General features: G+C 34.1%; 1 protein-coding gene across 5 annotated transcripts in view; it reads left to right on the top strand.

Annotated features, from left to right (window-relative positions):
• Positions 1 to 21,737, top strand: part of HBS1L (HBS1 like translational GTPase) — a 79,446-nt gene that overhangs the window by 41,075 nt on the left and 16,634 nt on the right. For 4 of the 5 annotated variants that reach the window (XM_070417732.1, XM_070417735.1, XM_070417736.1 and 1 more), the window contains 8 exons: positions 12,251 to 12,359; positions 13,972 to 14,234; positions 14,698 to 14,863; positions 17,483 to 17,600; positions 18,450 to 18,596; positions 20,487 to 20,561; positions 21,132 to 21,249; positions 21,669 to 21,737. In XM_070417732.1, the coding sequence (XP_070273833.1) occupies positions 12,251 to 12,359; positions 13,972 to 14,234; positions 14,698 to 14,863; positions 17,483 to 17,600; positions 18,450 to 18,596; positions 20,487 to 20,561; positions 21,132 to 21,249; positions 21,669 to 21,737 (1,065 nt within the window). The remainder of the gene's footprint in view (positions 1 to 12,250; positions 12,360 to 13,971; positions 14,235 to 14,697; positions 14,864 to 17,482; positions 17,601 to 18,449; positions 18,597 to 20,486; positions 20,562 to 21,131; positions 21,250 to 21,668) is intronic. The other variant, XM_070417733.1, reaches the window with a different exon arrangement.

The raw sequence follows: 21,737 nt of genomic DNA, 5'->3' as shown, positions 1-21,737 counted from the left end.
TATAAATTGTGTATATACTACCTCAAGGTATATAATCCAGTCTAATATACAGGTTGAGGTTTGTTCATCCAAAGTTTATTAGTTTTAAAAAATTGCTGGCTCAGTTATAGTTATAGAACATTGAACCCTGATCCCAGTGAATCTTTCGGGGTACAAAGTTTTTTTCTTCTGTAGGAGATGGATGCCGCATGATGGATTTGATGAGGCAAATTATGCAATAAAGGATGTTTTAAGGTGAAAAGATAATTCATACTGAATAAATCACAGTGCAGCTGTAATTTCAAAGGAAGTGGTTTATTCACTATAGCCTGTTGATGTACTTTCTGAATGTACATGTGGTAACTAGAATTTAAATGTGTAGTCAGATTCAGTGAAATGATTTCATATTTGAAGTCATTTTTCACTGAAAATTTATCAATGATTTCTTGGAATTTTTGAGAATCTTTTCTTTGCATGTACCAGTATGTACTAGCATATTGAAATTTTTATAGGAATAATATGACTGATAGCAAAGAGTGAACTTAGTTAGAAAACTTGTTTTTTTCTTTTTCTAAATAACCTGAAATGTTTTTTTAGCCCAAGGTGTTTTGATCTGAATGACTTTAAATTGTGAATCTGTTTTACATTGAGTCTATTGTGAATTTATTTTGAATATTTCTCTTAATCGTATAAATATAAAAAAATTACTTCCTCCTTTTGAAATATTTCAAGTCACCTGTTAACTTAATATTTTTCTCAATATCAAGGTAATACATTCTTAATGTGGATAAAGGGGAAAATGTTACTCATAATTTTCTTATTCACAGACAACAGTCAGGTTTTGTCATTTCCTTCCAATGCATTTTTATTCTTTGTGTTATTAAGGTTTTTGCATGCAATTATATATACCATTTTGTAGCCTACGTTTTTCCTCTTTTTAGCTTACATCTATGTCTATTCATCTATCTGCCAATCTGCACACACATTTTAAAATGTGGAATCATTTTTTAGATCCCAGTTTGATTCACAGTTTACTTTTAAAACATTGATTAAGAAATTATAGAAGGCATTTTTTATTTAAAACAAAAAATAGTGTTCTGTACCAGTATTTTTACATCTTTATTTGTACTGTTTAAATCTGAAATTGCTTAATGCCACCAGGTAAAAAAGCTTACTTTTAAAAAATGTCCCTAGTAATATTTCTCATGTTTAGTTATGGATTTTATATTTAAAAACCCAAAACCTTGGTTGTTTTTTATTGGATTTAATATTATTTCTTCAAGAACAGTTTTCGTTAACTAATACCCTATTTGACAGGGGTGATAGTATTAAGTAGTCAAAAAAATATCTCTTGATGTCATTAGTGATTACTGATATATACTGGTATATGTATGGGGGAGAGATTCTCACTGAATAGGCTAAGTAGTTATCTTTAGAATAGGATTGTGAGGCCAGGAACCTTAACAGGTCATTTGAACTAGGTTCCTCATTTGTGGCAGATTTTCAAACATCTTTTTAGTTGTTAACTTAAAACCAGTCAATAAGTGGCAGATAGTTATAATTTGCAAAGAATGTTAAACTGGATTGGACAAGTTGTTTAACTTACAAGAACCTCACTTCATCTATAATAATTAGTTTTAGACAAGATAAGTCATTCTCAATCACTTTCTTTCTGTCCCAGGACCTCTGAGAAATTTGACACTTTCTTGACATCATCATTATCTGCCAGTGACAATGGTTTTCAAAGGGAAGAGGCAAAGATGTCTTTGTTATTTTTTTATTGTTATTTTTTGTCTTCGTTATTGATCCAACATCTGCCAAGCTGAGAATCACTGGCTTAGAGAATATATTACTTTTTATCATATATAATGTTATCAAATATTTGAGTGACTAATATGTACCAGGCATTGGATTGGATATTCTGGAAAATACCAAAAGTTTCCTTCTGGTGCTCATAGGTAGTGGAAGAGGTAAGGCACATTCTTTATATGGATGTTTTATAATATAGACGGAAATAACTTGCTATATGAGGATATACAATAAAGGTTTTTTAATCTCAAGTCATAACATTTTTGACTGGAGCTTTCATTTTCAAGAATTTGAGATTATGTGTGACCTAAAATTGATATAATTATGCTAGATGCATGCCTTATAACCTAAGTATCCCTTTCCCCACCTAAAATCAGCATAAGCAAAAAGTAAAAAGATAGTATCCAGGTTTTACCAGGAAAACTAGCCTAGCTGTCTGGTTTCCCATCAGAAATTAAAGTGTAGCAGCAATTTTTTCTTTGTTAAGCAGAGAATGATTTAACTGCTAGGCTCTCTAACTATGTATATTCTTAGGAGATTTTTGAAATGCAAATATTAAACCAAGTCATAATTAGTGATTTTATTAACTATTATCAGAAGTATCTGAAATCATGACTAGCCTCATCAAAATCACAAAATCATGATGCAGACAAAGCATTGACTTTTTAAAAATAGGACATTTATTTTTACTTTATTATTATTTTTTTTAATCCTCACCTGAGGATATTTTTCCATTGATTTTTAGAAAGTGGAAGGAAGGGGGAGAGACAGAGAGAAGGAAACATTGATGTGAGAGAGACACATCGATTGGTTGCAGAGTTTGGTCAGGGTCTGGGGATCGAGCCGGCAACCAGGGTTTGTGCCCTTGACTGAATCAAACTTGGGCCACTTCAGTCCACAGGCTGATGCTCTATCCACTGAGCCAAACTGACTAGGGCAAGCATTGACATTTTATAGAGATATTTGATTAAGTGGTTTTTATATACATTAGCTTCAAAATAAACCTGGTTCAGTTATATTGGGAAAATCCCTTCCATGAAGCTCTGAGGAGGTATAACCAGACACAGTGGAAAGGGGAGGGTGGGTGACTTGGAAGCAGCCTGAAGAAAACAAGAGCAAAATTTCCTGATTAGACATATGACCTTTAGAAATATACTTAATTTTTATCTGTAAAATAATGGGTTGAACCAAATGACCTCTTAAAAAAATAGCCTGCAAAATTGCATGATTGTATGAATCTCAGTTCAAGTAAGGACTACAAGGAATGTGAATACTTATTTTCTGCCTTCCTCTTAGTCAGAGTTCCTTCATTGGCTGCCTTCTCACCTTTCCTTTTTGGTAGGCCATCTCATCCATTCCCAAGTCTTAAGTTGCTTTACATGTTTTAATGATGCTCTCATTTCTTCTTCTCTGTAAACTTGATTATCAAGGTTTCTATCCAATTTCTGTTTGCCTTTGAAAGAATCTCAAACCCAATGTGTTTTATGTTCATATCTAATTTAGAGTCCTAGGAATTTAAATCCCATCTTTTTTTGCCTCCCTAATATTTAATTTATTAATGTCTGCCTCTCATGCCTGTCCCCTCTTATTCATTTTCTGTGCTCTTGTACTTGCTCAGCTGTAGTCATAGCATTTGTGGTCTGCAGATTTCCCTTATTTTACTTGTCTGTGTTTTCTTTAAATCTTGTCTACCTACATGTCCATCACATCTAGTTACCTGAAAATAGACACAATTACTCATCTTTATGTCTCCAGTGCCAAGAACATGTTACAATTTAACTTGAAAAATGGAAAGACCTGCGATAGTATCTAGGCACTGTTTTTTAAAAATATATTTTTACTGATTTCAGAGAGGAAGAGAGAGATAGAAATATCAATGATGAGAGAGAATCATTGATTGGCTGCCTCCTGCACGCCCCCTATTGGGGATCGAGCCAGCAACCAGGACATGTGCCCTTGATGGGAATTGAACCTGGGACCCTTCAGTCCACAGACCAATGCTCTTTCCACTGAGCAAAATCACCTAGGGCTTTAGGCACTGTTTAAAAAAATAAATAAATATTTAGTAGCAGTTACCACTTATTTGGGAAAAAGCATTTCCTCTGTGGACCTCTATAATTTTACATTACATAAAAGGACCATTCAAGAGGAGTAACATCCTGACCAACAGACTTCTCTTAGTTCTCCAGAATGTATTCTCTATTCGGTGATGACATAACCATCCCCTCTTCCTTCCTTGCTAGAGAAATCTGGGAACTGTCCTTTCTCTCACCTCCCTTCATATAGTAAGGCACCAAGTTACCGAGTAATTTCTTAGATATCCCTTTCCACATTATTCTTCGCTCAGTCCATAGCACTTCTTACATGTATTACTGTAACAATTTGCTGACTGCTCTGCCCTCAGTCTTGCCTCCACAATCCATTTTCCATCCTATGGTTAGAGTAAGTTTTAAAAGCACAGTATTCCAATGCTTAAATTCTTTTATGGCTCTTATATATCAAAATCAAGTGCCTAAATGTTGTCCATAGCTCTAAACTTACCCTTCTGTCTCACCACTTAATCTCTTTCCCTATGTCTCAGCCATGCTGACCCACTGGCAGTAGCAAGCATTATGTTGTGTTCCCTGATCCCATTTTCCTTATTTTTTCCTCCAAGTTCATTAGGAATATTTTGAAGAAAACCTGGCCTGATTTTTTAGTATGGGCGGGCTAGTCCTTTTTATGTGCACTCTCGTGCCTGCATTATAGCAGTTCACATGATAAGAATATGCTTGTATGGTACCTCTATGAGGCTTATGCTTGAGGATAATCACCACATCTTATTCTTTGGTCTGTTTATCCCATTACCTAGCACAGTGTCACATTGCTGGCATTCCCTCCTTTCCATCATGACTTAATATGTGATTGCCAGAGAGTGTCAAATGAGGAAAAGGAAGTTGGCATTTTGGTGATATCAGAGACCCACGAACTATGTTGCTTTCTGTCATGGAGGGAAGCATTGAGTACTTAAAATACACCAGGCATTGCTCTTAGCATTTTACATGTATTAACTCATTTAATTCTTTCAATATTAAGTAGGTTCTAGTATTGTTATTTTACACATGAGGAAACTGGGCACAGAGAGAAGTTAAATGATTCCCTTGAAGTCATAACTAGTAAGTGGCAGAGCCTGGATTCAACTCAGGCTGTCTGACTGCAGAATATATATCTTACCTACTTTACCAAACAGAGTAACTGGTGAACTGGCAGGTTATCGGGTCTCTCCTGAGGGACCATAAAGGTATGCAAGCAAATTTACATTTGCTTTATTTAGTGTTTTTGCCTCATAGGCTTGGTAAATCTTTGTGGAATGAATCCAGGAATGTTTCGTCATGCAATGCTGAAGTTGGCCTCTCTGATTCATGCATTACCAAGAAGCCTGGGCTTCCTCGTATTAATAATTCTCATGAAAATAATGGTAGGACATTGTCTGATAAGTAAGAGACAGAAAGCAGAGAGACGCCATATCCAACACTAAGGGCCCAAGGGCCTGACTTAAGTAGGTGGGAAAGGAAAAAATTGAGAAATATTTATGAGGGAAAAGTTAATATAAATAGTATTAATTGGATGTAGAGGTTTCAAAAGAAAAGGGAATCAGAAATCAGTGACAGGTTTTAAGCTTGGCTGGACGGGAAAAGACCAGAATTGGTCGTTTTGTTGACAAGAGGGTAAGTTTGGATGATGTATGTATTTGAGATGGTGAGGGTATGTAGGGTTTGTAATAGGTATTTAATTCTTTTGCTAATAACTCTTTGGAGCAGTAGCTCTCAACTGGAGGTGATTTTGCCCCACAAAGAGACATTTGGCTATATCCAGAGACATTTTTGGGATGCTGCTAAACATGTTGCAATGCAGAGGATAGCCCCGGACAACATAGAACTATCCTGCCCAAAATGTCAGTAGTTCCAAGGTTGAGAAATCCTACCCAAAGAATCCAAGAAGGGCAGGATAGACTTTACCATGATTTTTTTTTAACCTAGTAAAAATATATGTTCAAAGAGGTCACATTTATAATTCCCTTTTAGTTTTTTACCTTAATTTTTTTAGGAATTTATCAGAGCATTGACAGAGCTATCAGGAATTGATTTTGTTTGTACACTGTATTAAATACGTGGGTTGTGGAAATAGAGAAACCCAAAGGATGCAGTCCCTGCTGTCAAGGAGCCTGGGAGTCTAAACAAGGGGATTGATTACTTAACACAAAATACAAAATTGTTCAACCTGTGTGCTGCAAGAATTTTTAAAACATGCAGTACCTGACTAGTCAGGGGCACTGACCTCATTTCCTTTAGATTATCAAATAAAAAATGACAACAGCTAACACAATAGCCATCCAGTGTGAATGAATAAAAATTATACCTTTTTTTGGTGTGTCACAATTTCAGTAATTGATGTGTGCCATGAGATGAAAAAGGTTGAAATCGCTGCTTTAGAGCATTACTTTCAACCTTACTAGAACATTCTGAATATAAAGTTGTCATTGGATGATTGATTGGATCAACTTGGAACTCTGTTTCAAAACATGAACTTTCCAGCCCAGCTGGTTGATACAGTTGGTTGGAGCTTTTTCTCCTGTACACCAAAAAAAAAAGCAAAAGAAAAGGTTGTAGGTTCAATTCCTGGCCTGGGTGCATAAAGAAGGCAGCCTATCAATGTTTCTCTCTCTCACATCGATGTTTCTCTCTCACATCAATGTTTCTTTCTCTCTTCCTCTCTCTCTCTCTAAACCATGTATCTCAATAACATAGTCTCATGTGAGGATTAGAAAATAAAACATGAAATTTCTAGGGGATGTTTTCAGTATTATGTTGTAATCAGGATCATTGATGGGAAGTGTTTGGGTTGTGGTACACTAATTCGAAGTGTTATTGCTAAGTATGTTTTTACTTTATTCTAAGAAAAATCAAGAGAGAATACATTTCTAGAAGTATATAATACTTTTTAAATTTTATCACATTTCTCCCTACCAGTGGTATTCTAGGCTGAACTCTAGCCAACAGTGTCAGCGCTTTTCTCCAACCTCTTCCTTTGGCAACACTAGGTGCTAATAAAAAAGTAGAAAGAGCCTGACCGGTGTGACTCAGTGGTCATGGCACATGCCCGGGTTGCGAGCTTGATCCCCAATAGGGGGTGTGCAGGAAGCAGGCGATCAATGATTCTATCATTGATGTTTCTATCTCTCTCTCTCCCTCTCTCTTCCTCTCTGAAATCAATAAAAATATATTTTTTTTCAAAAGGAGAAATACTTTTACTATTCTTCCCTCCTTCTCTTGCCCTCCATGCCCCCTCTTCCACTACTTCCTCTTTTCAGTCCTCCCTTCCTCCTGGTCCTCCTCCTCCTCTCTCTCCCCCTTCCCCCCCCCCCCCCCAAACTCCCATTCCTATCTTCCCTTTTCTCTGCCACATCTTTCTTTGTTGTGTAGTTTGACCTGGTATATTGATTGCTCACTTTTTCTGAGTTTATTATTATTATTATTATTGGTCTGTAGGAGCTCTTTTATTATATTTCCCCACATACTTTATGTCCACTTGTGGTACCCTTAATCAGGGAGAAATTTTAAAATTTTATATAAGACTCATCAGTCTTACCTGAATTTATAAATATATTTTTACAATTCCTCTTTAAGCTCATATTTTTAATCAACAAGAAATTTATATGATATACCATGGACATAATAAAGCCTTTTCCTCAAGTGAATAGCCAATATTCCCAATACAATATTGGATAACTCATCCTTTTCCACTGATTTGAAACATCTCTGTATATACTGAATTTCTATTTATAAATGTATATAACACATTCCTATACATTCCTATATGTTTTTTCATATACTCAAGTATTATTGCTATGTATAACAAATAAAAATATATTCCTATTAATGGGTCCTTTTGCACTTTATTCTGATTCATCAAGTTACTCTTGTGCTATTACCATGTTAATTTACTTCAGTTTTATAGGAGGTCTTTTTGTGTTTTTTTTTTTGTTAATCCTCACCCGAGGATATTTTTCCATTGATTTTTAGGGAGAGTGGAAGAGAGAGGGAAAGACAGAGAGAAACATTGATATGAGACAAACACAGTGATTGGTTTGCCTCCTACATGAGCCCTGACCAGGGCTTGGGCCAGGGAGGAGCCTACAACCAAGGTACGTGCCCTTGACTGGAATCGAACCCAGGACCCTTTGGTCCACAAGCCGATGCTCTATCCATTGAGCAAAATTGGCTAGGGCTATTGGAGGTCTTGATATCTGGCAGTTCCCCTATCATGGTTCTTAATTTAAAATTTTATTGGTCATCCTCTCACATTTAATCTTCTAGATGAACTTCAACATCAACTTGGCTTATGTTCCCCCCAAATAGTCCCATTGATTGGATTTTGCACTTTTGGGTCTTTTTTTGTGTGTGTTGTCATGTACTCCTTAACCTTACTTGTATGACACTTAAATAAATTTAAGCACACACACACACACACACACACACACACAACTGGGTTCAAGTTTAGGTATGGTACACTTTTTGTGCTACTGTCAGTGCCTAGTTACATCTAACATTTGTTGACCCTGTCATCTGTAATCATTTTAAAAGGAGAAGTTAATGGTTGCAGCACTATTCAGTCAAACTAGAAATAATTACAGTAGACATGTACTGACCACAAACTTAAATTATTTTTGATTTAAGAGTTTTGTTTGAAGAATATTTTTTAAATTAATAGTTGAGTGCTTTCACATATATAATATTAGTTATGGCATCTTTGTGAGATAGACAATGTAATGTAGGTGGTGATATCCTCATTTTGCAGTGGGATAAACTTGGTCTCTGGAATCTTTGATGGTTAGGTCAGGGCTCAAGTTCTAGAATTTTCTGGTGACAGAGCCTTAGATTTTTAGCCATACTGGACTAATTAGAGTTGATTACTTTTCCCCTATTCTTTTATTTGTAGAATTTAAATAGCATCCTAGGACTGAAGCTTGGGGGATGCCTTATTAGCGGCTTGGGAAAGGTAAAGGAATTATAGAATGATGAGACAGAGTAGCATAATTTATGGAAAATTCACATGTAAGTTTCTATGGTTTTACCTAATCTTAATTTGCCCTTCCTCACTTCTAATTATCTTTCCTAATTTAATTTAGAATATTTAATATTACTTTTCTTTTATACTTTTTTACTTACTGGGTGAAAATAAATCTATGAAAGTTCTTTTTTTTTTTAAGCCTTTTATTCAAAGCCTCGATTTCATAGTCTTAGTATAAAAATTTAATGATCATTGCCCAGTCTTTTTCAGAATTTTTGCCCCAATGACACTTAAAAATGCCCTTTCTCATGTTATTTTTGTCTCCTCTTTATTTTTCAGGGTCAGGTTAAATCTCATTTCATTTAAGTCTCCCATAATCACTTAGGTACATACTTTGAATTTTCTTGCTTATTGTCTCTGTAACTCATCTCCAACTTTTATAAATGTCTCTCAATAGAGTAAATGCTCATTGATAATAGCCACCATTTGATTAATTTCTTTTTAAAAAAAATCTGGGTATGTCACAAGTTGTATACCCTTGGTATATCTGAAGTAGGAATAAAAACCTACCCTTGTGGTTGTTACGAAGGAAAAGAGCATGCAGAGCACCTGGCAGGAGAGCACATGAGAGTGTCTATAGCAAGTGCCAAGATCTCTAAATATTAGGAGGCAGCTGGTATTAAGTGTAAGAAGCAGGTAGAGGAGGTTATTGTCCAAAGAAGAGATCTAAGATAATTTGCAAAAGTGAAAGAGATCAATTCATGGTTTCAAAATTTAAACCACTAGGGAATAATCATTAAACCCTATTTATTGAGTGCTTGTTGTTGGCAGAGCACTGGGTGATGTTCTGTGGACTAGGTGAACATATCTATAAGGCAGTTCCTACCTTCAAAGAGTTAGTAGTCGAATGCCAAGTGTGCTTAAAGACCAAAGGGGTGAGTCTGAAGAGGGTAAATTGTGGATGTGCAAGCAGAGGTTTTCATTTAAGTTCAGCAAAAGTTTGAAATAAAAGGTTTAAGACTGACTCTTTAGTGGGTGGTATTCAGATCTATAATACTAGATGTTTTTCTTCTAAGAAAAGTCTTGCACTTAAATAACCACATATTTGAAATACTACACCTTTGTTTGATGTCCTGTAAGAATCACCAGAATGAAAAATAATATACTGCATCCTGAGAAATATTACAGGATCACATTATGATTTTTCTCTATGCTTAGTGACCTTTGATGTCATTTTATGACACACCTACTTTTTTTAAAAGTCAAAATTACACTATTCAATGTACTAAATGTGTAAGTGGATCAAGACATTTTCCTCATGCAAAATGATTGGAAGGTATTAAAATTAATCTTAATGGGGAGTGGGAACGTTTAGCCTGGATTGAGACATTTTTGCGCTTAATGATTCTTTCCCCCTATTCTTTTAACTGAGGCCAAAATCCACCGTGCCGTTTTCTTGTCTTAGTCAATTAGGATGTCCTCCCCCCACCCCTCATACACAAAACATCAGGATAATGCTTTCAGTTTCCTCTTTCCTAACCTTCACTCACCTTTCACTCCTCTCTACATTTGCTATAATCCTAGGAACTGTGTTTTTTATGAAAAGCAAATACCTCTATTATTCTCAATGTTTTTCTAGTATTTTTCTACTTCCTTGCCTTACTTCATTGATACCCTTTCAAACCTCTGGGTTTGGAAAGGCAGCTTTGTTCTTTTTGCTGCCTTTTCCAACATTGCTATTCCTTAATCCTTTTTATTTTTTTTTTTAAATCTCTGCTCCCTTAAAATTCCTGTCTTTTTGCCTGAATCAACCTTTCATTAGTCCTCACTGCCCTCATCTACTGGCCACTTTTTCTTATACACTGAAGACTTTGGCAGCAGGTTTACCGCTTTTCTCTCCACCCTCAACTCTTCACAACCATAGCTTGCTTGTGCATCACTTGGAAAAACCAGGTCTGACACCCTGGACCTTCAGTTCCTTGGCTATCTCACTTCCAGTGACCTTCATTTCTCATCAGCAATTCACTAATGCCCCCTCCTTCAGAATTGCTAGTTCACACATTTTATTCTGGCCACAACTGCCTGGTTGTGCTCATGTCTTACTTTCTCCCAGTGTATCAGTACTCTTATATTTTATCTTTTTAAATATAGTTTAGAGTTTATTATTTACTAGAGGCCCGATTCATGAAATTTGTGCACCCGCAGCCTCGGTGACCGCCTCTGCCCCAGCCCCTGCCGCCATAGCTTTATCCAGAAGGTCATCTGGAAGGATGTCTGGTCTAATTAGCATATTATGCTTTTATTATTATAGATAATTTCAACCCTCCCCCTTTTGCCAGTACCTTCAACTACCTTCTTTTTCTGCTCTCTTTTTGCACCTGTTGGGTAGAAACTTAACCCGGAATGAAGCATTTAATAATGTCCTGTCTGTGCCTGTTCCTGAGCTGAACATTGCTAGAGAAAGTCACAAAGGCAGATTGATTCCATCACAAATTCATTATTACAAGTCTTAAGTAGGCTCTCAATATTATCCAACAATTCTCCTAATTTTTTAATATTCAAATCATTCTCCTTTGTGCAACGATTGTTGAAAACTTGATTTGCTTCACCAGGCTTTTTACTTTCCTCATTCAACCTCAGTATCAGCAGGCAATTGGCTGCTTGCTATTTCTCCAGTGTCGCAGTTTCTGTAGTCTTATGTGGACCCTGATAGGACTCTTGTTGAAAATTATAAAGTTACATTCTAAGAATTCCATGAATTGTGTGTGTGTGTGTGTATTTAAAGGATCAAATATGCATTAAGTCTTAACTTTGATGTAGCTCATAATTTATCCTACTCCATGTTCTTAATTCACTTTTTCTACAGTGACCTTTCCCCCATATTTATAGATAGCAGATGTCTTACTAAGTTTATTATTGTGTGCAAGTAAAATAAATGCAGTGTTCAGCACAATTCAGCAGACTCTCAGCTTTCTCATCAGTTTATAGGTATCACAGGATTAAAAATAGTTTAGCCATCTGCTAACTGACCAAACAGTTTTAGTATTGTGAAAGGGTGTGGTGGGAGAGGGAGATAGAGGGTCTATGTGTATCGTCAGAACAAGGTGCAGTGCAGAAACCACCTCGTGACCTCTTAATACTGAAACTTTAGAGTCAATTCAAAATTAGGAAGAGATTTGGTGGAGGTTAAGCCCAACAAAAGCCTGATATAGGGGATTTTCCAGAATAGGGTGTCAGAAGAATTTTTTTCAGCTTTTTAATATTTCACTAAAATGTTTTAGAGAAAAGAATATGTGTTTATAAAGACATGAATTCTATGAAATGTGATTTTCATTATATATTTATTTAATATATATGTTTCTAGAAATGAACTTTTAATTAATTAAACTTCTGTATTTTACTCTTTAATTAGGAAAATCAGTAGATTCCCAGTCATCTCGAAGTGAATGTGATATTGTGCCAAAAGTTGCTAAAATGACTGTATCTGGAAAGAAGCAAACCATGGGATTTGAAGTGCCTGGGTAAGATTTATAACCCCCCCCCCCCCCCCCGCCTCCTTTTTTGAAATTAGTCTGTGTCCAGTTAGACTGTCAGAAAATGTATCATTAACATTGAGCTATCCACAATCTTCAGTATGTCATAGTACAGAAGAAGGGGATGAGAAATTAGACTTAATTCTGGACTTACCCATGTATGTAACATAATCTGTCTCACTATCAATTTCCTTATTTAAATTAAATTATTTATAGCTACTTTAAAAACGATTTTGTGAAATCTAACACTTTTGAGATAGGGACTCCTTGTGCCACTAGATGGCGTAGGTAAGTAGCATTTGGGAATTACTTGTAGGGGAGGGCAAAAGTAGGTTTACAGTTGCAATACAAATAAATAATGCAGTAATTAATAATATAAGAATAAACTCTATTTAACATACTCATAAATGGTTTTAGAGCTAGCTCTGGGCATTCAGGTAAATGTTTGCAAATTTTAGTCTAAATTTGATTTCACTTAATTTAGCCTGTTGGAATTCTTTACAGGATGGGAGCATTTTTCACATTAGTAAAATTTTGTCTGTGTAGTTCAAGATGAAACTAGTTTAAGCATTATAAAAAAATGAACACCAAAATTGGCTATTGAAGATTTTGCAAAGCACAATAAAATGGGAATGTATATGAGGTTTTTAACAAAGTTGTAGATATAACAATCTGTTTCTTTCCTGAAGTATAGGATTAAGTGTGGAGCATATAAAAATATCCCGAGAGGGAAACGTGACTTGCAATTTAACCTACTCTTTGTCCTAATTCTATTATTTATAGTCAATGATGGAAATGTAAGGTATATCATAGTCTGGCTGGTTAAGTCACATTCTTTATAGCTATCCACATGATAGCACTGCTGTAGTTTCTGTGGAGAATAGTCAAAGAGGCATCTTCGTTGTCAAGGAGAGAATATGTTAAGCTAGGTGGTCTTGTTTCTACTTTATGTATCTGAGCCTCTTGCTAGATTCTAAGCTTCTGAGAGTAGTAGATAACTTCCTCATTTCTATATCATCTTTTCAACATCAGTGCCTAGTATGTGTTGTCATTTTTAGTAAATCAATCAAGTACTTTTTGAATTAATGAATTGAGACTCCTTTGCCAAAAGTATTAAGAATATGTAGACACTTAGAGATAGCTTCCTTAAAGACAATTTGAGCAAAAGAGATTGTAAGTCCTCTCCCTTGTTAGAACAACAAGTTAGGGATAAAACTCCTTTTTTACTACTAATTTATCTCCAGGAACACATTTTGTGTCAGTCTTTTAAAAATGCCCCCTTTATGCCATCTGTTTTGATAGGATTATATGGCTAAGACTATGGGCTTAATTAGAATTTGAATTTCAGTTATTTTACAGGATGTTTTCTTCTTATAGTTTTGGTAGACTTTTTCTTCTGAGATCTTCCAAGTGTGTATTTGTGTGGTTTGGGTCTAGCTACTTATCATTTCTACCTTAACAGACTCTAACCACTTAGCAGAGGTCATTTTTGGTTTGCAAGTGTAAGAAAGATGAAGAGAGGACTTCTCTGCCCTTCTGACATTATAGGACATCTGTCAAGTTGGTTTTATCACTCTTTTCCTATCTCTGCTTTCTTTAGAGTAACTGCTGAAGAAAATGGTCATGGTTTCCACACACCTCAAAAAGGACACCCTAGTGAAGATACCAGCATGGCTTCTTCTGATGTTCTAGATTCTGTTTCTAAATCAGCTGTTCCATCCCACACCATTCAAGCATCAGAGGAGCAGAGTTCAACACAAACACCAGTGAGAAAGTCTGGCAAGCTGAGGCAGCAGATCGATGTCAAAGCAGAGCTGGAGAAGCGGCAAGGAGGGAAGCAACTCCTCAACTTAGTGGTCATTGGTAATGTCCTTTGCCCCACTTGACTGTCAGTCAACTCTGCCTCAGCCTCACAGCTTTCTAGTTGCAGCATGGGAACTTGTTCCACTCTGCGTCTCTCTATGGGTGTAATGGACATGAAGCAAGGGGGCATTGCATCATAATGCTTTCTAGTCACCCAGGGTGAAATAATGCCAACTTCCAAGGTCATTAGACTTCACTGTGACCTTTTCATTTGTGACCATTTTGAAAATGGCATGTCTTGTTGACAATTTTAATTTCCAAAAATCAGGGAAATTCCCTTTCTCTCTAAAAAGACATGCTCTTTTCCCTCTATTTAGTTGTTTTAAATATCATTTAATAAAAATTGGTATTTATTACTCTAAACACTGCTGTGAACTATTGAGTTCCATGTTCATGCAATGCCTCAATGTGAACAACATCTGGAAAATGTACCTAGTATTAATACTGAATCAATTTTCCTTAGGTCATGTTGATGCTGGGAAAAGTACTCTGATGGGCCATATGCTTTATCTTCTGGGTAATGTAAACAAAAGAACTATGCATAAGTATGAACAAGAGTCTAAAAAGGCTGGCAAAGCTTCGTTTGCATATGCATGGGTCTTGGATGAGACTGGAGAAGAAAGGGAAAGGTAGTCACTATATTTCAAAATTTTCAGTTTGAAATTATATTTTAATTAAGTATGTAAAATGTGTTGAATGTGTGTGAAACACCATTAAATATTTTAGACTATTTTTAGAAAAAAGATTTCAATTATTTGGGAGATATTTTTACTGTAGTTTTCATTACTACATACATAACGAATCTACATGTTTTTTACTCTTGCAACTTCTATGAGAATAATTTAAAAGAATGTTTATTAAAACTTTTTTAAAAAAGCAGTAAAAGTACTTAGCTAATTATTCAATGAGTGACATTTCTGTTGTTACTTCCCTAAGTATATGTCAAATTGCCTTGATTTTGAATTAAAATTATGAGTAAGACTTTTAATTTTATGTCAGATTATAAAGGAAAGGTAACTTTTTATAGTAAAATGTCTAGTAAATGCAAATGACCAGACTTAATTTACTTTTATACTTTTTGTACTGTGTTTCGTGAGACAAAAGTCAACAAGTGTCTAAACCTATCTCCTACCATATAGTTTTAATCGAGTCAGTTACTTCTGTATCTGTTACTGTGTTCAGTGCTAATATTGGGGAGATTCTAGCAGGAGAATGCAGCTAGAAATACTCAGTGTTTCTTTTGAAGCCTTTTTGGAATGGTGATATACTGTATATCATGTTAGAATTGTAGGGGTGGGGGAGTCAGGGGCACCTTTGTGAAGAAAGAAAGAGAACCTTAATAATTAAGTGAAATCGCAGATGTGTCAGCTGTCTCAAAATAATTACTCTAAAGACCTGAAGTCCTCTGAAAGTCCTGAATCAGCAATGGTTATTCTCTGTGCCTGTGTCTTCATTCTGAATGTGAATAGAGAATATATTTGGATTTTCATGCTTTTTAAAAATGTGTATTTTTTCTTGGAGTCTTGGATAGTCTACATTATAATATATAAGGTAATTCTCAATAGAGGGGATCTTAATATTCCTTAGCTTTCTTGATAAATAGGAATTTATGTTACAGTGTTTTTTTCTCTTATTAGGTGTCCCCTTTATTCTACATATAGTATCACATACTTGTTTTCCAACCTAGTAAGGAAAGTTAGTGGGACAGCTGCAAATTTTTAGAAAATTTATATCGGAAAACAGTGAAATTTATGTATGATATCAGAAGACTAAACAAATTTTTATCTACTAGTTTACTGTGCAGATTATTAAAGTATATGGGTTTTTTTGTTGTTGTTGTTTTTTTGCTGTGTTACACCTATTAAGTACATAAACAGATTGAGGACACTATAAGTTAGAATGGCTTGTGTGAATTTTCTTAAGTGAGTTGAGCTGGGAAGTAACATAATAATCTCATTCCTAGAGTAGTCAATGCTTGTAGTGGTTTTTAAAATAATACATCTGCTGGTTATCTGTCATATTTCTGCTGCTGCTAGTTCTCTATTATTCAGCATGATGCAATTTTTAGAATATCCCTTTATTCTGTAGCTAGGAGAAGCTTCCAGATACAGAAGGGGAGTTTTAACTCGACAGTTTATGTTCCTTAATAACATTTCAAAAATAATATGTGTTGCTTATCCCAGCATGTTAAATATTTGTAAATCCTCCATTCTAATTGTGTGTTGAACAGAAATTAGTAAAATGAGTGACATCTTTAGGCTTACAAATCCAGACCAGAGCTGAGTGAAGAGTATATGGTGGTCAAAGAAGTCTAGGGAGGATCTTGGAATAAGTCTCAGTTCATCACTAATCTAAAAGCAATTATTTGGGGATTGTTAAAGAGAATGAAGCATCATTTCAGAGGTTCAGATGGCCCATGGGTTCAGATTAACTTAGAATGATTTGAGTAAGGAGACCCACAGTTCCCTTACTGTTAGGGTGAACATGTATTTTATCATTATAGTTGTTGGGATACTAGGTAGTAAAAGAGGGTGTTCATTCATTACTCTGGATTATCCTGGGCAAAACAGATGAATAATTACCTAGTTCATTGCCCACCTGATTTCTCTTCTAAATTTCTAGAATGACTTAGTACCTTTGTAGACGCTCCCTGGACTTTCTTATAACCTGAACCTGTATTTGTGTGGCTATCAAGAGGCACTGTATTTGGTCTTTAAGAAGGATGAAATGGGATATGAAACAAACGACTCTTCATCTTTCTCAATTTTTTAAAAAATAGGGCCTCTCCTTTGATATCTCCTATTTTCTAATGTGTAACATACAGATGAAAGTTTCCTAACTTTGTTTCTATAATTAGTGAAGCATAAACATAAGAAGGTGAGGAAAACTACCCCCTGATAGTGGTCATTCTTCATTTTACCTTTTCTTCATTTTACTGTTCCCTTTTTTGGAGATGTCCACACATATCCTCCTTTGTTTCCAATCTACATTGCTTACCAAAAGAAAGAAAAAGAAAAATCTTTGCTGCATCCACAACTTTATTTTAAAGCTCTATGGGTATAATTCTTTTGCAGCAGAAATTCTAGCCCAAATTGATAGCTTAATTTCTCAAAGTAATAGGCTATATAATAAAATCCCCATTATTACTTAAGATTTTAGACTGTCATTTAACCTATATTATGAAATAATTTAATCCATTACACTGATTATTTATATAGTGCATTCTGACCATTTTTTTTTTCTTTAAGGGGAGTAACAATGGATGTTGGTATGACAAAGTTTGAGACCACAACCAAAGTTATAACATTAATGGATGCTCCAGGCCATAAGGATTTCATTCCAAATATGATTACGGGAGCGGCCCAGGTACCAGATATTTCCTTAACAATAGTGTACTACATGTATATAAAATTTCCTGATGCTGAGGTTATAATTCTAGGGTTATAACTTCTAAAATATTTTAAAACTTTAACTTTTAAAAAATTACAAAAAAATAGAGAAATATTTTTCGTTATCTCTTTATCAGTACTTTATAAAACTTGTTCTAATTTATTACAAAGAAACAAATGTGTAAAAGCTATGAATTTCTTTATAGTAAAAATAATGGTAAAAGTGCTTGATGAGATATACATTTCATTTATTAAAGTTGGAGTGACGATTTCAGCATCTGCCTTTTTGTTATATTTATATTCAAGTTCTATATATTTATTCAAAGTGAATTTATGCAGAAATAATGAAGCTTGGGAGTTTTCCCCCTATGGTTTATTTACATTCTTTATAGGGTTAATTTAAAAAACAGTTAGTTTGTAACTTACATGTAACACTGCACATATAGGACATTGATTTCTTTTATAACAGATGATTATTGGAAAATATGGAGAGTTCAAAAATTTGCCTGTGCCATCTGACAAAAGTGTGACTTCTGTTTTAATTTTGTTTAATTTTGTTCCTCCTTTACCTAGATATTTTAATAATTATATAGTCAAATATGAGAATTTTTAAATTTTTTATCATGATTCCCCTGCTGCATGCTGGTACTCTTTTAATTGAAAAATTGTAATCCATCTGTGTAATTCTTTTATTTGCTTTGGTGTTTGGTGTCAGGTTAGAATCTGCCTTTCAGATCTGACCAATACACAATTAGCTGAAAAATCTGCCCTTTGAATTAAAATTCTGTTACATTATTTCTAGTTTTGATTGTTTTTTCTTCCTTAGGCAGATGTAGCTGTCTTAGTTGTAGATGCCAGCAGGGGAGAGTTTGAAGCTGGATTTGAGACTGGGGGACAAACGCGAGAACATGGCCTCTTGGTTCGTTCTCTTGGAGTAACACAGCTTGCAGTTGCAGTCAATAAAATGGATCAGGTATGTAAAGGGTTTATGAGGATTTTAGATGCTAATTAAGATGTTATTCTGCCATATTGAGGACCTCAGATGTGACTAGTGTAAAAGTCCATTTGCCATTCTGAAAAAAGAAATTCATGATTCTGATATTAAATAAATGATATATGAGTAATTTTAAGCAAAAACATGTCTTTTTATCTTTAAAATGAAAATATCTTAAATTTGTTTTTAGTTATAAAGTAATACACATTTGTTTTAGTATACATATTTTTTATTATATGCCTTTTCAAAAACTTGACAATATTTTTGTGCATGTTTCCAAGTAATGATAAGTTTTGTATAAAGAGATTGTTTTTATACCTTTATTCTAGTTTATTTTAAAGATATAATTTATTCAAACAGTCCCACACTTATGAATATTTCTAGTTTTGTGTGTATTCGTGTGTGTTTAGAAATAGTTTATTCTGTGGAAATTTCTGGCTTAAGGGCATATAAATTTTTTTTTTTTTTTTATATTTTTATTGATTTTTTACAGAGAGGAAGGGAGAGAGATAGAGAGTTAGAAACATCGATGAGATAGAAACATCGACCAGCTGCCTCCTGCACATCCCCACTGGATTGGAGATGTGCCCGCAACCCAGGTACATGCCCTTGACCGGAATCGAACCTGGGACCTTTCAGTCCGCAGGCCGACGCTCTATCCACTGAGCCAAACCGGTTTTGGCAGGGCATATAAATTTTTAAGACTCACTGGACATGATTAGAACACCTTTCAGAGAAGTTCTAGTTGCTTCCTTTTGACATATGTCATAGTCACTTTCCCACATTTTATCAACACTGCTGATTTTAAAGGATTGTTTTCCAACTTGATAAATAAAACATGATATTTCTTTTCCTAACTTACTTTTTAGTATTTACAATAATATGTAAAGATACTTTGTATATTTATTGATCATTTATATTTTTTCTTTTGGAATTATTTATAAATTATTTTTGAATTTTTTTCTTATCAGTTTGTAAGCATTATTTATTAAAGATATTAATCTTTTATCTTGTCAGATATTTTTACCAATTTATTATTTTACTTCTCATTTTATTTGTGGTGTGCTTTTGACATATATTCAAATTTATAAATATTTCCTTTTAAGTATTTTCTTACCCTGGAATCAGATACTATTCACCTACATTTTTTACATAGTTTTTCTATGATACCATTATCACATATACCTTTTATCTCTTCTCAGTATTTTAGTATGAAAAATTTCAAATGTAAACAAAAGTTGAAAGAATTTTAAAGTAAGCACCTATATTATACCCATTACTATAGATTCTACTACTTGCTTGATCACATTTTTGTCTATCTTTCCCTGTATCTATCTTAATGCATTTCATTTTGATATGAATTTCCAAGTCACAGACATTGCTACCCTTACCTCTAAATACTACAGTATGCATAATGTTATCCAGAGTTCATATTACATATACATTTTTAGTCTGTTTGGCTTTGTTTTATTTCATCAGTTGGTCCAAGCACAGTTTAATAAATTATCCACTTTTCTCCCCAAATTTGAAATCACTTTTGACATATACAAAAATGTCTCTGTGTGTTGGAGTTTGTTTCTAGGCTTTCTGTTGTAGAAGCTACTTTTAGATCATATTAATAGTGAGATCTTATATTCTGAATTTTAATTTTAACCAGTTAACTGCCATGATATTTTGAATTTAGTTAAAAAAGGTCCGCTGCTTGCATCTATAGATGCTTATGGCAGTTAACTGATTAAAAGATTTCATATTTAATAGATTTTTATTTATTTTATAGTCTTGATTATTTACATTTTATTATATAAATTTAAATTTTATATATAGCCTGGTCTGAATCATAGTTTTAAACCTAAATTGGATCTTTATCAGGTTAATTGGCAACAAGAAAGATTTCAAGAGATTACTGGAAAACTTGGGCACTTTCTTAAGCAAGCAGGTTTTAAGGTATGATAATTTTAAATTTATTTATGTAGTTAATTTTCTTAAGTCTCATTTTATTATTATGAGAGAAAAAACTAATATGTTGATGTTCTTGTCTTGTTAAATGTCATGCATTCTTTTTGTTTTTATTTGCCCCAGGATCATGTATATATTACATTTTAGTTCTTTGGATTACTTCACCTTAAATTGCATATATTTTGTAAATTGGCTTGGATTTAATACAAGTAAAATACTTTTTCCCACCTATTCTATTAGGTGTATGGTTTAGGGCGTTTACAGAGAAAAGTGGAAAGCAGTAGAGAGGAATTTCTCCAGCAAAAATGTGAAATATGCCTATGTTACTAGGTAAAAATGCTTGCGTGTTTTGGGACATATTTGTAAATTTCACACAAAATCAAAAAAGTTGAAAATGTTGGAAGAGATCAGGATTGTAGTACTATGATTTCTATTACTTTTAAAAAAGTACATTGTTGTTGCTTTTGCCAACTTGGTGCAATTATGGTAATGGTGAACTTTTTAACTTTGTAGAAACAATGTTGTATTAAGTTTCATATATTCAATCTTTTTTAATAGGAAAGTGATGTTGCTTTTATCCCTACAAGTGGTCTCAGTGGTGAAAATCTAATCACTAGATCCCAGTCAAGTGAACTTACAAAATGGTATAAAGGACTATGTTTACTAGAACAAATTGGTAAGAATATTGCCTTGCTAATTTTGATGCAATATAAACTTGCTATTAATTATTGTTTAGAGTTCTTTATGGTAGACAGTGGTGTGTGTGCAAAAGCATAGGATTTGTAGTTAGAGGAACTACGTTACCAGGTTTGAAATCACATGCAATATTTAAACTAATGTTCACTTTTCCTTATTGAATTAATGAGGCTAATACCTACCCTACCCACCTCACAAACTGTTGTTGACATTAAATGATTTAATATGTGTAAAAACATTTTATAAACTACAAAGTATTATATGAATGACAGTCAATTTGCTATTAATTTTTATATTTAATAATTATTTTCTAAGAGAGATGGGGCTTTAATGGGATCTTAGGACATTAGTCAAAAATTACTTTTAAATTAAACCTAGCTTTTTTGCCATTTTTTCCAGATTCCTTCAAACCTCCTCAACGATCTATCGATAAGCCTTTTAGATTATGTGTATCTGATGTTTTCAAAG

Source organism: Myotis yumanensis, unplaced genomic scaffold (genome assembly GCF_028538775.1).
Source record: "Myotis yumanensis isolate MYYU_CA2020_CCGP unplaced genomic scaffold, mMyoYum1.0.hap1 SCAF_6, whole genome shotgun sequence".
Classification (NCBI taxonomy): domain Eukaryota; kingdom Metazoa; phylum Chordata; class Mammalia; order Chiroptera; family Vespertilionidae; genus Myotis; species Myotis yumanensis.
The sequence above is the reverse complement of the archived record's forward strand: the minus strand, read 5'-3'. Positions and strand labels throughout refer to the sequence as shown.